Source organism: Salmo salar, chromosome ssa04 (assembly GCF_905237065.1).
Source record: "Salmo salar chromosome ssa04, Ssal_v3.1, whole genome shotgun sequence".
NCBI lineage: Eukaryota > Metazoa > Chordata > Actinopteri > Salmoniformes > Salmonidae > Salmo > Salmo salar.
Genome location: NC_059445.1, coordinates 74,601,702 through 74,617,020, shown reverse-complemented (window position 1 = coordinate 74,617,020; position 15,319 = coordinate 74,601,702). Strand labels below are relative to the sequence as shown.

The following is a 15,319-nucleotide window of genomic DNA, read 5'->3' as shown; positions in this document are numbered from 1 at the left end:
TTAAACTGCACAAAAATAAACGCAACAAGTTAAAAGATTTTACTGAATTACAGTTCATGTAAGGAAATCAGTCAATTGAAATAAATGCATTAGGCTCTAGCTAATCTATAGATTTGTCTGGGAATGCAGATATGCATCTGTTGGTCACAGATTCACTACATGACCAAAAGTATTTGGACACCTGCTCGTCGAACATCTTCCAAAATCATGGGCATTAATATGAAGTTGGTCCCCCCTTTGCTGCTATAAAAGCCTCCACTCTTCTGGGAAGGCTTTCCACTAGATGTTGGAACATTTGCTGCAGGGGCTCGCTTCCATTCAGCCACGAGCATTGGTGAGGTCGGGCACTGATGTTGGGCAATTAGGCCTGGCTCACAGTCAGCGTTACAATTTACCCCAAAGGTGTTAATAGGGTTGAGGTCAGGGCTCTGTGCAGGCCAGTCAAGTTCTTCCACACCGATGTCGACAAACCATTTCTGTATGGACCTCGCTTTGTGCACAGGGGCGTTGTTATGCTGAAATGGGAAAGGGCCTTTCCCAAACTGTTGCCACAATGTTGGAACCATAGAATCTTCTAGAATGTCATTGTATGCTGTAGCGTTAAAATGTCCCTTCACTGGAACTAAGGGCCCTAGCTTGAACCATGGAAATCAGCCCTAGACCATTATTTCTCCAACACCAAACTTTACAGTTGGCACTATGCATTGGGGCAGGTAGTGTTCTCCTGGCATCCGCCAAACCCAGATTTGTCCGTCGGACTGCCAGAAGGTGAACGCGTTTCCACTGCTCCAGAGTCCAATGGTGGCGAGCTTTACACCACTCAAGCCGACGCTTGGCATTGCGCATGGTGGGCTTGTGTGCGACTGCTTGGCCATTGAAACCCATTTCATGAAGCTCCTGACGAACAGTTCTTGTGCTGATGTTGCTTCCAGAGTTAGTTTGTACCTTGGTAGTGAGTGTTGCAAATGAGGACAGACTTTTTATGTGCTATGCGCTTCAGCACTCAGCAGTCCCGTTCTGTGAGCTTGTGTGGCCTACCACTTTGCGGCTGAGCTGTTGTTTCTCCTAGATGTTTCCACTTCACAATAACAACACTTACAGTTGACCGGGTCAGCTCTAGCAGGGCCGACATTTGACGAAGTGACTTGTTGGAAAGGTGGCATTCTATGACGGTGCCACGTTTTAAAGTCACTGTTTGTTTTCCGTAGCTTATGCCTGCCCATACCATAACCCACCGCCACCATGGGGCACTCTGTTCAAAATGTTGACATCAGCAAACCGCTCACCCCCACGACGCTATCTGCCCGGTACAATTAAAACCGGGATTCATCCGTGAAGAGCACACTTCTCCAGCGTGCCGGTGGGCATTTGCTCACTGAAGTCGGTTACAATTCCAAACTGCAGTCAGGTCAAGACCCTGTTGAAGATGCAGAGCACGCAAATGAGCTTCCCTGAGACAGTTTCTGACAGTTTGTGCATAAATTCTTTGGTTGTTCAAACCTAGTTTCATCAGCTGTCCTGGTGAAGAAGCCGGATTTGGAGGTCCTGGGCTGGCGTGTTTACACGTGGTCTGCGGTTGTGAGGCTGGTTTTACATACTTCCAAATTCTCTAAAACGACCGTTGGAGCCCGCTTTTGGTCAAGAAATTAACATTACATTCTTTGGCAACAGCTCTGGTGGACATTCCTGCAGTGTGCAAGCCAATTGCATGCTCAATCAAAACTTGGCGTTGTGTGACACAACTGCATATTTTAGTGGCCTTTTATTGTCCCCAGCACAAGGTGCACCTGTGTAATGATCATGCTGTTTAGTCAGCTTCCTGTTAGGTGGATGGAGTATCTTGGCCAAGGAGAAATGCTCACTAACAAAAATAGTAAACAAAATGGTTCTCTCTATTTCTCAGAAATAAGCTTTTTGTGCATATTGAACATTTCTGGGATCTTTTGTTTCAGCTCATGAAACATGGGATCAACACTTTACATGTTGCGTTTATATTTTAGTTCATTGTAGTTGGTGACTATTTTGCTATCTCATAAGAAAATCATTGTACAGCTCCATTCATGTGAATGGGGAACCAGGTCTTAATGAAGTCCTGTCTGTGGGAAAGTCAGTGGGCTGACTAACGTGATACTACTACACCATGTGATTGATCTGAAGGGAGAAGTGTGAAAGCTATCTGAGCCGGCCTGTTGTGTTCTCTGGTGGAACCAGTGAAAAGGCAGAGTCCTGTGTTTCGTCCCAAATGTCACCCAATTCCCTACTTAGGGTGCTGCTTTGAACAGATCCTATGGGCCCTGATCAAAAGCGGTGCACTATATAGTGAATAGGTGCCATTTGGGACACAGACCAGTGCTGTGTCGAGATCAATAAGCTCCTTTGTGATCCCAGTCAAACATGACCTTATTGTCCAGAGGGGAGCAGGTGGATTCAATCCTCAATGGACAGTTGACTTGCTGTGTGAACGTCCTACCAATCCTTTATTTTGATAACAAGCATCAACTTTAACCTGCTACTAAATTACCAATACCAGTTCACCTCAATGCATTAGTGGAGAATGATTGTTGATTTTATATTGTCACTGTTAGAAATCAATCGGCCTAAATATCGTTATTGCTTCAATTTGAACTGGTCGATCTTTGCATCATTGGATACAGACATCAGTACTGACTGCAATACATTGAAATTGACACTAAAAACAGTCTCTAATTTGCAATGTAAAAGTCTATTCAGTGTTGAACAGCAGTGTTAATTTCGTCAACAAAAATATTGACTCAAATGTTTGTCAAACACCTATTTTTCTGTGGCAATTGACGAGATCATCACTGACTAAATATTCCCAGATAAAACTGACTAAACAATTTTAATTTCAGTTAGCTAAAACGATCTCTGACTACTAAGTGGACTGGACAATAGTTTTTGGAGAGATTGAGCTTTTCCGTGATGACCACAATTAATATTAACAGCACAGATTGAGTTTAATAGTAAAACAACAGTCAAGCAATGTTTTCTCTCCCTTGAGTAGGCTGTAGAAAAGTAGGTTGTCTTTTTTTGAATTTGTGTTCTTGCTCAACCATTAACCACTTTTTAACCGTTAGCCTTTTTTTTTTTTAGGCTATACTTTGTTAGGTCACGTTACCTCATTAGCTAGATATAGCTAATAATCTTGGGAGCGCCGAGCATGATGCAACTTTTTGGAACGTTCAGATAGGCATGTTTGTTCTACATAGCACATTTCTGACGCGTTTAAGGAATAACGTTGGCTCTATTCATAGAATTTCTATCTACAACGATCGAGAATGTTTTTCCAACTGAACGTACCTCTGGTAACATTACCAGTAACCTATATGTAAAAATGTTGGGGGGCACAGAGAGAAAGGAAAAGGGATAGCAAGCAATTTGACTAAATCATTCTTGCCACTATGCTTTATCTGACTGGTTAAATACATTTATTTAGAGTTAATGTGGACCCAGTGACTTAGACTTCAGTACTTGGACCAGGACTCGAGCACTGGGACTCTGACTTAAGACATAGGGACTCATGACTCGAACTTGGACTCGAGCACAGGGGACTTGGGACTCGATTCGGACTTGAGGTTTAGTGACTCACTGGGCGAAAGAGCCATTGGCTCCCTTTGAAAGTCATTAGCCCACGTTCTAATTTTGGACATTAATGTGGTTGCGGCGTCTGTGGAACATTAATAGCAATGACTCGACTGAGTGATAGAGGTGCTGGAGGTATTTTGCGCCACCATCTCTGTCACTCTGTTTCTCTCGGCCTTTCTTTCTTTTTCTGTCTCTCTCTCGGCTTGTGTGTGTCTTTGTTTTGTATGTAATGTGCAATATTTGTGTAGGCTCAATTAGGAATTTACATGGCCAAATAATTCTTACATATAATCTTATATATTTTTGTCATATTTCTGCTGTTGGAAAGAAATAGGATGCTGTGCAGAAAAATCTGTTGGTAGGACAAGGCTATGTATGTTTGTGCACATGGAAGTCAGTGCTTTATGTTTATGAGGCAAGACAAATGCAATGTGACTAAGACTTAATGATATTTTAGTCATAATGACTAAGACTAGACTGCGTGTGGTCCCACCCTGGCCATATAAAGATGCCTTGGCCTTCCACTTGGTTTAACACCCTGTGTCCTCTGTGCTGTGTGTTCTCTCTCCACAGCTTTGGCAAGCAGCTGGGGGGCAGACGAGGCTGTGAATGCATCACTTTAGAGCCCTCAGAAATGATTGTGGTGAGTAGAGCCACTGCTTCTCTCTCTCCCTCTCGCTCTGTCTCTCTCCGTCTCCATATCTACTGACTCTAGTACAGAAAAACACAGACCGGGACAAAGACAGTGGATTGTGGCAGTAGGTGCAAAATGCCACAGCGCCTACAGAATTGGATTGCTGTCTTAAAGCTATCCTCTCCATGGGTTCTTCAGTTTCATCTGAACTAGGCCTATGGCCTTGATCTTAAGACAATACTACAATAATACAACTGGATGTGATGCCTACACAGGCTGTATCAGTAAATAGGCCTACACTGAGGTGTGTCTGTATCAGTAAATAGGCCTACACTGAGGTGTCTGTATCAGTAAATAGGCCTACATTGAGGTGTGTCTGACCTAGCTGCCTCGCAGACATAGCACACCACATTCAGGCTGAGGCTGAGTCCATCACCACCATCTCCCTGAGCAGGCCTGGCCAGCGAGCACCAAGCAGGCTGCTCCATCAGAAGCAGGCTGGGAGTAAGAAATAGGCTTCTATTAGATTTGGCTTGGCTGATTCTGCTGGCCTGGGTCCTCTATCCATCCGCTGGTTGGCATCCACTGGAGGAGGACAGTGAGGGTAGGGTGAATGTGGAATGAAAGTCTTTACTGTGTGCAGATGGACTGGCTGATTAGCTGTGCCTGGGAAGACATTGGAGGGGGGATGGTAGGCTGGGGAAATGACATTACGTAAGCTACTTGTTGTTCATATCCGCACATTTCCTCACCCTTTCGGCCCTGATTGTCTGTAATGCTGCTAATAACCACAGCCTGTGTTGTGGTTACTGTTGGCTCAGTCAGTCCATACAGGCAGCAGAGAGGGAGGTGAAATGAAATGAGACTATTGTTTTGATGACCATTTAATTGATATTGCTTCATAGCAAAGTCATTGGAGAATAATCACTTGATCGTGCTCCAGCGACTCCTTGTGGCGGACCAGGCGCCTGCAAGCTGACCTCGGTCGACAGTTGAATGGTGTTCCCTCCGACACGTTGGTGTGGCTGGCTTCTGTGTTAAGTGAGCAGTGTGTTAACCTCTATGGGCTAGGTGGGACGCAAGCGTCCCACCCGTGGTGCACTCCATCAACAGCAGGTGCATTTCAAGAGCGGCAAATTTGAATCCAAATAAATGTCAAAATTCACATTTTTCAAACATACAACTATTTTACACCCTTTGAAAGATAAACATCTCCTTAATCTAACCACGTTTTACGATTTCAAAAAGGTTTTACGGCGAAAGCATAAATTTAGAGTATGTTAGGACAGTACATTTACAAGAGTTGTGTGTAATGTTTTGTCAATTCAAAGACAGGGTCACCAAAACCATAAAACCAGCTAAAATGATGCACTAACCTTTTACAATCTCCATCAGATGACACTCCTAGGACATTATGTTAGACAATGCATGCATTTTTATTTCTATCAAGTTCATATTTATATCCAAAAACAGCGTTTTACTATGGCATTGATGTTGAGGAAATCGTTTCCCTCCAATAACCTGCAGTCAAGTCAGCACCACAAATTAAATAATTAAAATTAGAAAACATTGGTAAAATATTATATTGTCATTTAAAGAATTATAGATTTACATCTCTTGAACGCAATCAACTTGCCAGATTTAAAAATAACCTTACTGGGAAATCACACTTTGCAATAATCTGAGCACTGCGCCCAGAAAAATACGCGTTGCGATACAGACTAGACGTCATGTTGGGGAGATCTAAAATCGAAAATACTATGTAAATAATCCATTACCTTTGATTCTCTTCATCAGATGTCACTTCCAGGTATCACAGGTCCATAACGAATGTAGTTTTGTTCAAAAAAGCTCATCATTTATGTCCAAAAATCTCCGTCTTGTTAGCACATGATCTAAGCCAGCCGGACTTCTCGTCATGAACGAGGGGAAAAAAATATATTTACGTTCGTTCAAACATGTCAAAGCGTTGTATAGCATAAATCATTAGTGCCTTTTTAACCAGAACATGAATAATATTCAAGGTGGACGAATGCATTCTCTTTTATAACGTATTGGAACGAGGGTACCCAACATGAACTCGCGCGCCAGGTGTCTAATGGGCCATCATCGTTCCATGGCTCTTGTTCGGTCAGATCTCCCTCCAGAAGACTCAAAACACTTTGTAAAGGCTGGTGACATCTAGTGGAAGCAATAGGAAGTGCCAAAATATTCCTCAGCCCCTGTGTTTTTCAATGGCATAGGTTTAAAGGTAATACAACACATCAGGTATCCACTTCCTGTCAGAAAATGTCTCAGGGTTTTGCCTGCCAAATGAGTTCTGTTATACTCACAGACACCATTCAAACAGTTTTAGAAAATGTAGGGTGTTTTCTATCCATATATAATAAGTATATGCATATTCTAGTTACTGGGTAGGATTAGTAACCAGATTAAATCGGGTACATTTTTTTTATCCAGCCGTGCAAATACTGCCCCCTAGCCCCAACAGGTTAAGAAGCAGCGCAGCTTGGCGGGTCATGTTTCACACCTTTGCCTCTCCTGAGCCCGTTGGGGAGTTGCTGCGGATGAGACAAGATGGTAACTACCAGTTGGATATCACGAAATTGGGGAGGAAAAGGGGGTAAAATTACAACAAAAAACTAAAAATGTATTTATCTGGAGCTGTTGGTTCTGGCCCCGTAGATGGACAACATAGAGATGTTATAAGGCCATCCTTGCAACTAACGGGACCTCTATGGGCTTTTCGATCACAGAAGTGATCAATGGCAAAGATGCGAGGTGCGTACTCTACATTTCAATGGACAGCAGTTGTCATTTTTCCAAACAGCCTCCGCTCTCTCGAGAACTAAATGAGGAAACAAGTCGAGATCGGATCATGGAAACACGCACCCGGTAGAGAGGTGATTCTGATGATTCCCAATTGACCCTTCACTAAGCCCCGCCCCAGAATTTTGGCCAACCAATAAAAGCGCTGCAAATGATAGCAACTGTCGTTGAGTCCGAGACCTCGGACAAGCTCTCGTTTGAAACGCATAAAAGCCAATGAGAGCGATCCAAAAGCCAGGTTTTTCATCCCAAAACAAATTTTTTAAATGGATAAATAATTTAACAGTGCACTTGCTACTGTGATCCCGGAAATGCAGAGTATGTTAGAATAATTTTTCTAATCCAAAATTATACTTTTGTTATATTGTTTGCTAGCTTAGCTGATTAGCTAGCTAGCTAGCTAGCTTAATACAACTTTTTGTAATATACTTTTTTCCCCCCATATTATGAATAAAACTGCTGTTGACATCAGGATACGAATTGAGAGCACTATTTAGCTCCAAAAGTGGTTAGTAACTTTGGCTGCATGTTGACAGTGCATTCAGAGCCATCCAGTGGCTAGCCACAATACAACCTTAATTTTACCAGGATCCTGTGACGCAATTGTAATGACAGTCAGGGTTGGGTAGGTTACTTTCTAAATGTAATCCGTTACAGTTACTAGAGTTACCTGTCCAAAATTGTAATCAGTAACACAACTTTTGGATTACCCAAATTCAGTAACGTAATCTGATTACATTCTATTACTTTTAGATTACTTCCACCTTAAGAGGCATTAGAAGAAGACAAACATTTATGTTACCAATTCAACAACATCTATTGCAGGATAAATCCATGTTAAAGTTTACATAGCTGGTCATATGTGGATGTTACATTTTACTTTATGGGTTGGTTATGTAGGCTTCTTCTAACACATCGCTTTCTACTACATATAATAATATAACTAAATTAGATCTTTACCAGTCATTCCAATAAATGTTATACACCTTGATCTTCAAGAATAAGACTTGGAATAATGGAAGTATAGATTAGCTAAATTGTTTTACCTGAACATGACCCCAAAACTAAGGATTTATTAGCCAGCCCTACTGTTTATGATTTTGTTGTCATGTTGGACTGATTGGGCTCATTGATTTGAGTTTAAAAATAAACGCTGCACTCATGGAATGGCATGCTTTGAGCACTACTGAAAAGAGCTATTTACATGTGAAAAATGAATGCCATATGCTGCATTTGCTATAGGCCTATTGTTGACCTTTTAGTTGGTGACACTTTGATAATATGCAGCTGTTTAAAGGACACATCTACAGATGAAACAATAACAAAACGGTTGCCCCGCCTCTGTTTTGGTAAAAAGCTGAGGGATGGGCCTGGAGAAATGTAACCACTCTCAGATTAATAGACAGAGATATGGATGCAAGGACTGACCATCCATGATATCAAAAGTATTGTTTTAACCATGTTATGAGGCTATACAGTGTTTGTTTACATCTACAATGTTTACTCACATTGGAAAAAAACAAGCTTATATGTTGGGTTCTCATGGAGTGTGACAGTTGAACTAAGCTCATGAGGCATTTATAAGTTATATTGTGTGTGTGTGTGTGTGTGTGTGTGTGTGTTTTATTTATTTATTTATTTATTTCACAGTGTGTGCGAGACATGGAGATGCGTACAAGCCACAGTGTCTCGCACCTACTGAAATTTGGTTCGGTGATGATCTCAGCGGGGTGCTTCAGCAAGGCTGGAATCGTGCACATTTGTCTTTGTGAAGGACGCATGAATCAAGCCACTTACAAGGTTGTTCTTCTGCTCTGACAATGTTCCCCAACTCTGAGGATTGGTTTTTCCAGCAGGACAATGCTCCATGCCACACAGCCAGGTCAATCAAGGTGTGGCTGGAGGACCACCAGATCAAGACCCTGTCATGTCCAGCCTAATCTCCAGACCTGAACCCCATTGAAAACCTCTGGAATGTGATCAAGAGGAAGATGGATGGTCACAAGCCATCAAACAAAGCCGAGCTGCTTGAATTTTTGCGCCAGGAGCGACAGTCACCCAACATCAATGTGAAAGACTGGTGGAGAGCATGCCAAGGTGCATGAAAGCTGTGATTGAAAATCAGGGTTATTCCACCAAACATGCATTTCTGAACTCTTCCTAAGTTGAACCGTTAGTAGTGTGGTGTGTAAAAATGAATATGAACTTATTTTCTTTGCATTGTTCGAGGTCTGACAACACTGCATATTTTTTTATTTTTACCAGTTGTCATTTTCTGCAAATAAATGCTCTAAATGACAATATTTTTATTTGGGAGAAATGTCACAAGTTTATAGAATAAAGCAAACATTTTAATTTACCCAAACCCATGCCTATAAATAGTAAAACCAGAGAAACAAATCATTTTGCAGTGGTATCTTAATTTTTTCCAGAGCGTATAAATATATATTAGGGATGCAACGGTACACAGTACGTTGTCGAACTGTTCAGTACGACCCCTACTGTTCAATACGCACACGTGAACCGCGGAATTATCATATGTCTGTCATTTTCCTCTAATTTCCAAAATGAGCTTTTTGTGCTGCAGACTACATGCACGATTACATTCAGATCCACAGAACCAGATGCAGTTTGTGAACAGGCAAGGCAGGCAACGGCTTGGGGCTCCTGAGGGCCGAACAACTTTACTCCGCAGCAATGTCTCAAAATGTGGCAACCACAGTGACCGCAACCCCCTCCCCCTTAAACAACAAATGGACAATTTGCAATGACATCTCAGTAGGAAACGTCCCTAAAGGGGCCCCATGAAGAGAGGGGAAACTTAAAAACAAATATTCTCTCAGCTCCAACGTGACAATGGTGAGCGCTAGCGAGACAGAGAGAAGCAAATTTGAAGAGGCACCGCCGTCTTTCAAATCCGCTGTGTGGGAACATTTTGGATTCAGCGATCAATACAATGACGAGGGTAAGAAGACAATAAACAAACAAAGTACAGTATGCATGCATTGCTTTGCCACTGTCGGCTACTCTGGTGGAAACACTTCTAACAGGCTGACTACACCGCTGGCGTCGCGTGCGCAAGCTTTGCAAAATCAATTTAGAAATCTATATTATTCAATTGTTGTACCCACACTGCTCGCGCGCGCGCCAACGAGCGTCTGCGTTGCCAAGGGCAAAAAATATAAGCAAATTCTATTTGTGACGCAGATCACGATGCAAGTCCTGCCTCTCCCATCTCCTCATTGGTTTATAGAAGCAGGTACCCACGTGCCATCTCCTCATTGGTTACTGACCTCGTTCGTCTTTTATACCCATGTGGGTATAACCGTTATACCCACGTGGGTGAGTAAAAGACGAACGAGGTCAGTGGTGGTAATGCACCTAATTTATGAAAGTTGCCAATCCCAATATAAATTCAAGAGAAGAAAAGGCCTAGGAGGAGGAGAGATGACTAGAAACGATTCGGTTGACTGTTTTATGTGTGATTTAATTGTCGGAGTAGAGGACCTTGTGCATTTCAGGTAAAATAACAACTCAATGTTTGTATCGCAGGACAAATTACCTAGCAACAGCAAGCTAGCTAGCTAAATTGCCATAAATGTTTAATACTTTGACTTGTCCCCAAATTTAATGTAATTGGTTAATGTAACAGAGTTTGTTTTGATATTTTAACCTGCGTGTCGTGATCACATTTGGTGTGGGGGGACAAAATAAATGTATGCACAATGGCGCAGCCGGTTTGGGTTCCGTGTAACATGTCATTTACGTGACGGTGACCCGGCCGTATCCCTTGCAGGTGGAGCTGGAGCAAGGAGAGTCCACTCGTTAGCCAAAACAACAATCTCTTGCTGCTGCCTTCCAACAACAATTTGCAACAAATTCAGAAAAGCAAAGAAATAACGAAAGCAGTGGGAGTACTCATAGCCAAAGATTTGCAGCCCTATTCGGTGGTTACTGACTCGGGATTTCGTCACATAATGAAAAGGTTTTCACAGCGTTACATTGTCCCCTCCAGCACACATTTCAGCAGCAAAGTAATTCCCAAACTCTGAAACATCATGGAGAGAAATTGAAAATGAATTGACACAGATACCCTATTTAGCTCTCTCCACTGATAGTTGGACCTCCAGAGCAACTCAAAGCTACCTCTGTGACGGTTCACTATGTACTGGAAGCTACCTCTGTGATGGTTCACTATGTACTGGAAGCTACCTCTGTGATGGTTCACTATGTACTGGTTTGGGAGATGAAGAGCTACGTGTTGCAAACTCTTCCCCTGTATGAGAGTCATACAAGCGCATACTTTTCTTAAATATAAAGATACCGAAACAGTACTGTTACCTTGGCCCACAAACCGTGATACATACCGAACCGTGGGCCCACTGTACCGTTGTGTCCCGTATGTATGTAATGTAATGTATGGTTGAAGTCAGAAGTTTACATACACTTAGGTTGGAGCCACTCCACAAATTTCTTGTTTACAAACTATAGTTTTGGCAAGTTGGTTAGGACATCTACTTTGTGCATGACAAGTAATTTTTCCAACAATTGTTTACAGACAGATTATTTCACTTATAATTCACTGTATTACAATTCCAGTGGGTCAGAAGTTTACATACACTAAGTTGACAGTGCCTTTTTAAACAGCTTGGAAAATTCCAGACATAATTTGAGTCAACTGGAGGTGTACCTGTGGATGTATTTCAAGGCCTACTTTCAAACTCAGTGCCTCTTTGCTTGACATCATGGGAAAATCAAAAGAAATCAGCCAAGACCTCCACAAGTCTGGTTTATCCTTGGGAGTAATTTCCAAACACCTGAAGGTACCACATTCATCTGTACAAACAATAGTATGCCAGTATAAACACCATGGGACCATGCAGCCATCATACCGCTCAGGAAGGAGACGCGTTCTGTCTTCTAGAGATGAACGTACCTTGGTGTGAAAAGTGCAAATCAATCCCAGAACAACAGCAAAGGACCTTGTGAAGATGCTGGAGGAAACCGGTACAAAAGTACCTATATCCACAGCAAAACGAGTCCTATATCGTCATAACCTGAAAGGCCGCTCAGCAAGGAAGAAGCCACTGCTCCAAAACCGCCATAAAAAAGCCAGACTACGGTTTGCAAATGCACATGGGGACAAAGATTGTACTTTTTGGAGAAATGTCCTCTGGTCTGATGAAACAAAAATAGAACTGTTTGGTCATAATGACCATCGTTATGTTTGGAGGAAAAAGGGGGAGGCTTGCAAGCCGACGAACACCATCCCAACCGTGAAGCACGGGGGTGGCAGCATCATGTTGTGGGGGTGCTTTGTTGCAGGACGGACTGCTGCACTTCACAAAATAGATGGCATCATGAGGATGGAAAATTATGTGGATATATTGAAGCAACATCTCAAGACATCAGTCAGGAAGTTAAAGCTTGGTCGCAAATGGGTCTTCCAAATGGACAATGACCCCAAGCATTCTTCCAAAGGTGTGGCAAAATGGCTTAAGGACAACAAAGTCAAGGTTTTGAAGTGGCCATCACAAAGCCCTGACCTCAATCCCATAGAAAACCTGTGTGCAGAACTCAAAAAGCGTGTGCGAGCAAGGAGGTATACAAACCTGACTCAGTTACACCAGCTCTGTCAGGAGGAATGGGCCAAAATTCCCCCAACTTATTGTGGGAAGCTTGTGGAAGGCTACCCAAAAAGTTTGACCCGAGTTAAACAATTTAAAGGCAATAATACCAAATACTAATTGAGTGTATGCACACTTCTGACCCACTGGGAATGTGATGAAAGAAATAATGGCTTAAATAAATCATTCTCTCTACTATTATTCTGACATTTCACATTCTTAAAATGAAGTGGTAACCCTAACTGACCTCAGACAGGGAAGTCTTACTCAGATTAAATGTCAAGAATTGTGAAACTGAGTTTAAATATTTTTGAATAAGGTGTATGTAAACTTCCAACTTCAAGTGTGTGTGTGTGTACTACCATTCAAAAGTTTGGGGTCACTTGGAAATGGCCTTGTTTTTGAAAGAAAAGCACTGTGACGAGGCGACTCTGGGATGCAGGCCTTCTAGGCAGAGTTCCTCTGTCCAGTGTTCCTCTGTCAAGTGTCTTTTTTTTGCCCATCTTAATCTTTTCTTTTTATTGGCCAGTCTGAGATGGCTTTTTCTTTGCAACTCTGCCTAGAAGGCCAGCATCCCAGAGTTGCCTCGTCACTGTTGACGTTGAGACTGGTGTTTTGTGGGTACTATTTAATGAAGCTGCCAGTTGAGGACTTGTGAGGTGTCTGCTTCTCTCACTAGAGAGACTAATGTACTTGTCCTCTTGCTCAGTTGTGCACCGGGGCCTGCTACTCTTTCTATTCTGGTTAGAGACAGTTTGCGCTGTACTGTGAAGGGAGTAGTACACAGCGTTGTACGAGATCTTCAGTTTCTTGGCAATTTCTCGCATGGAATAGCCTTCATTTCTCAGAACAAGAATAGACTGACGCGTTTCAGAAGAAAGGTCTTCGTTTCTGGCCATTTTGAGCCTGTAATATTAGATATTAGCCATTTTGTAAGGAGTGCGTACTGGCGGCAGAGAAGTCAGACGCAGGAGAACAGAAACTGTGTTTCCAAACGGCGTAGTTTAATAACCAAAAACTCACCGGAAAACAGAACAATCAAATAATGGGTACATAACCCGACGCACACCAGGACAGACGTGCACAAGCACTTACAATCACCAACAAGGACATGAGGGGGAACAGAGGGTTAAATACACAACATGTAATTGATGGGATTGGAACCAGGTGTGATGGAAGACAAGACAAAACCAAAGGAAAATTAAAAGAGGATCAGCGACGGCTAGAAGGTCGGTGACTTCGACCGTCGAACGCCACCCGAACAAGGAGAGGGACCAACTTCGGTGGAAGTCGTGACACATTTTGAGCCTGTAATATCCAGATACTCAACTAGTCTAAAGAAGGCCAGTTTTATTGCTTCTTTAATCAGTACATCAGTTTTCAGCTGTACTAGCATAATTGTAAAAGTGTTTTCTAATGATCAATTAGCATTTTAAAAGGATAAACTTGGATTAGCTAACACAACATGCCATTGGAACACAGGAGTGATGGTTGCTGATAATGGGCCTCTGTACGCCTATGTAGATATTCCATTAAAAATCAGACGTTTCCAGATACAATTAGTCATTTACAACATTAACAATGTCTACACTGTATTTCTGATCAATTTGATGTTATTTTAATGGACATTTATCAAATGCTCAGATTTAAAAAAAAATCTTCCCAGTCATTTTTCGGAAACCCTGACAAGCACACACACACACACACACACACAAACAACACAGTTTCCGCTCCTCATTCACGCTGCTGCAGCACTCAGTCAAATCACTTACATTCCAACCAATTAGCTAATTGAGTCCTGGGGAATTATCACAGACTAACTGCACGCATTTGTGCAGCCAGGTCAGGGGTTTGAGATGGCTTCCATTTCACCCACCCTGTGTCTCTGTCCCTGTCCGTTTGTCTCGGCCTGTTTGTCTGGGAGCACAGAGCCATAGACAGACCATTGTAGTTCACACACACAGACCAGTCCATACAGGAGTTAACTAGTCAATAGTCCAAGCAGGAAATATCTCCGTATGGGCAGACTCTTCATAGACCGCACTCTGTTCAGAGTGAAGACTTTCTATTTAGTAGTGTGTGTGGAATGACTCCTTGCAGTGTGTAATTGTACACTGAAATGCCCCCTTAAAATGCTTAGTCAGTCGTCTGTTGTTGACTTTGCTGTGAACACTATTAGGCTGTCATTCTGGTTAGTTTTTCATTAGAAAAGTCTGTGCTGTTCGATAAATCAACCAATCGTATAGTTGTTATACAGTACAAACATGACAGACAATCTTTGCACCTCATACTGTGTGTGACACAAGTCCATTCCCCTGTTATTCTCTCGTTTTTGGGGAAAAAAATCAATGGTTATATATCAGGATATTTGACGATGTGTCGTTTTGACAATATCGCTGTATTATGTTGCTGCTAGTTGGCTGTATCTGCACCAAAACACCAGTATTTTTCCTCCTGTAGCTTGTTCTCCATCTTTTTAAATAGGGAGCCAATTTGTTTTCAGCACTTTTATTTCCGTGACTTATCAAATCTTTCTCCTGGCTCTCTCTTGTCCCTCTGCAGCAGACATATTGTTAGCAATATGTTTGGAAGATCGAATCGCAATAAAATCACAGTATCAAATCGC

General features: G+C 42.2%; 1 protein-coding gene across 7 annotated transcripts in view; it reads left to right on the top strand.

The window, feature by feature from the left end:
* LOC106603825 (rap guanine nucleotide exchange factor 6) overlaps positions 1 to 15,319 on the top strand; it is a 197,170-nt gene that overhangs the window by 60,959 nt on the left and 120,892 nt on the right. For all 7 annotated transcript variants that reach the window (XM_045717340.1, XM_014198000.2, XM_045717338.1 and 4 more), the window contains one exon: positions 4,177 to 4,246. In XM_045717340.1, coding sequence (XP_045573296.1) covers positions 4,177 to 4,246 — 70 coding nt within the window. The remainder of the gene's footprint in view (positions 1 to 4,176; positions 4,247 to 15,319) is intronic.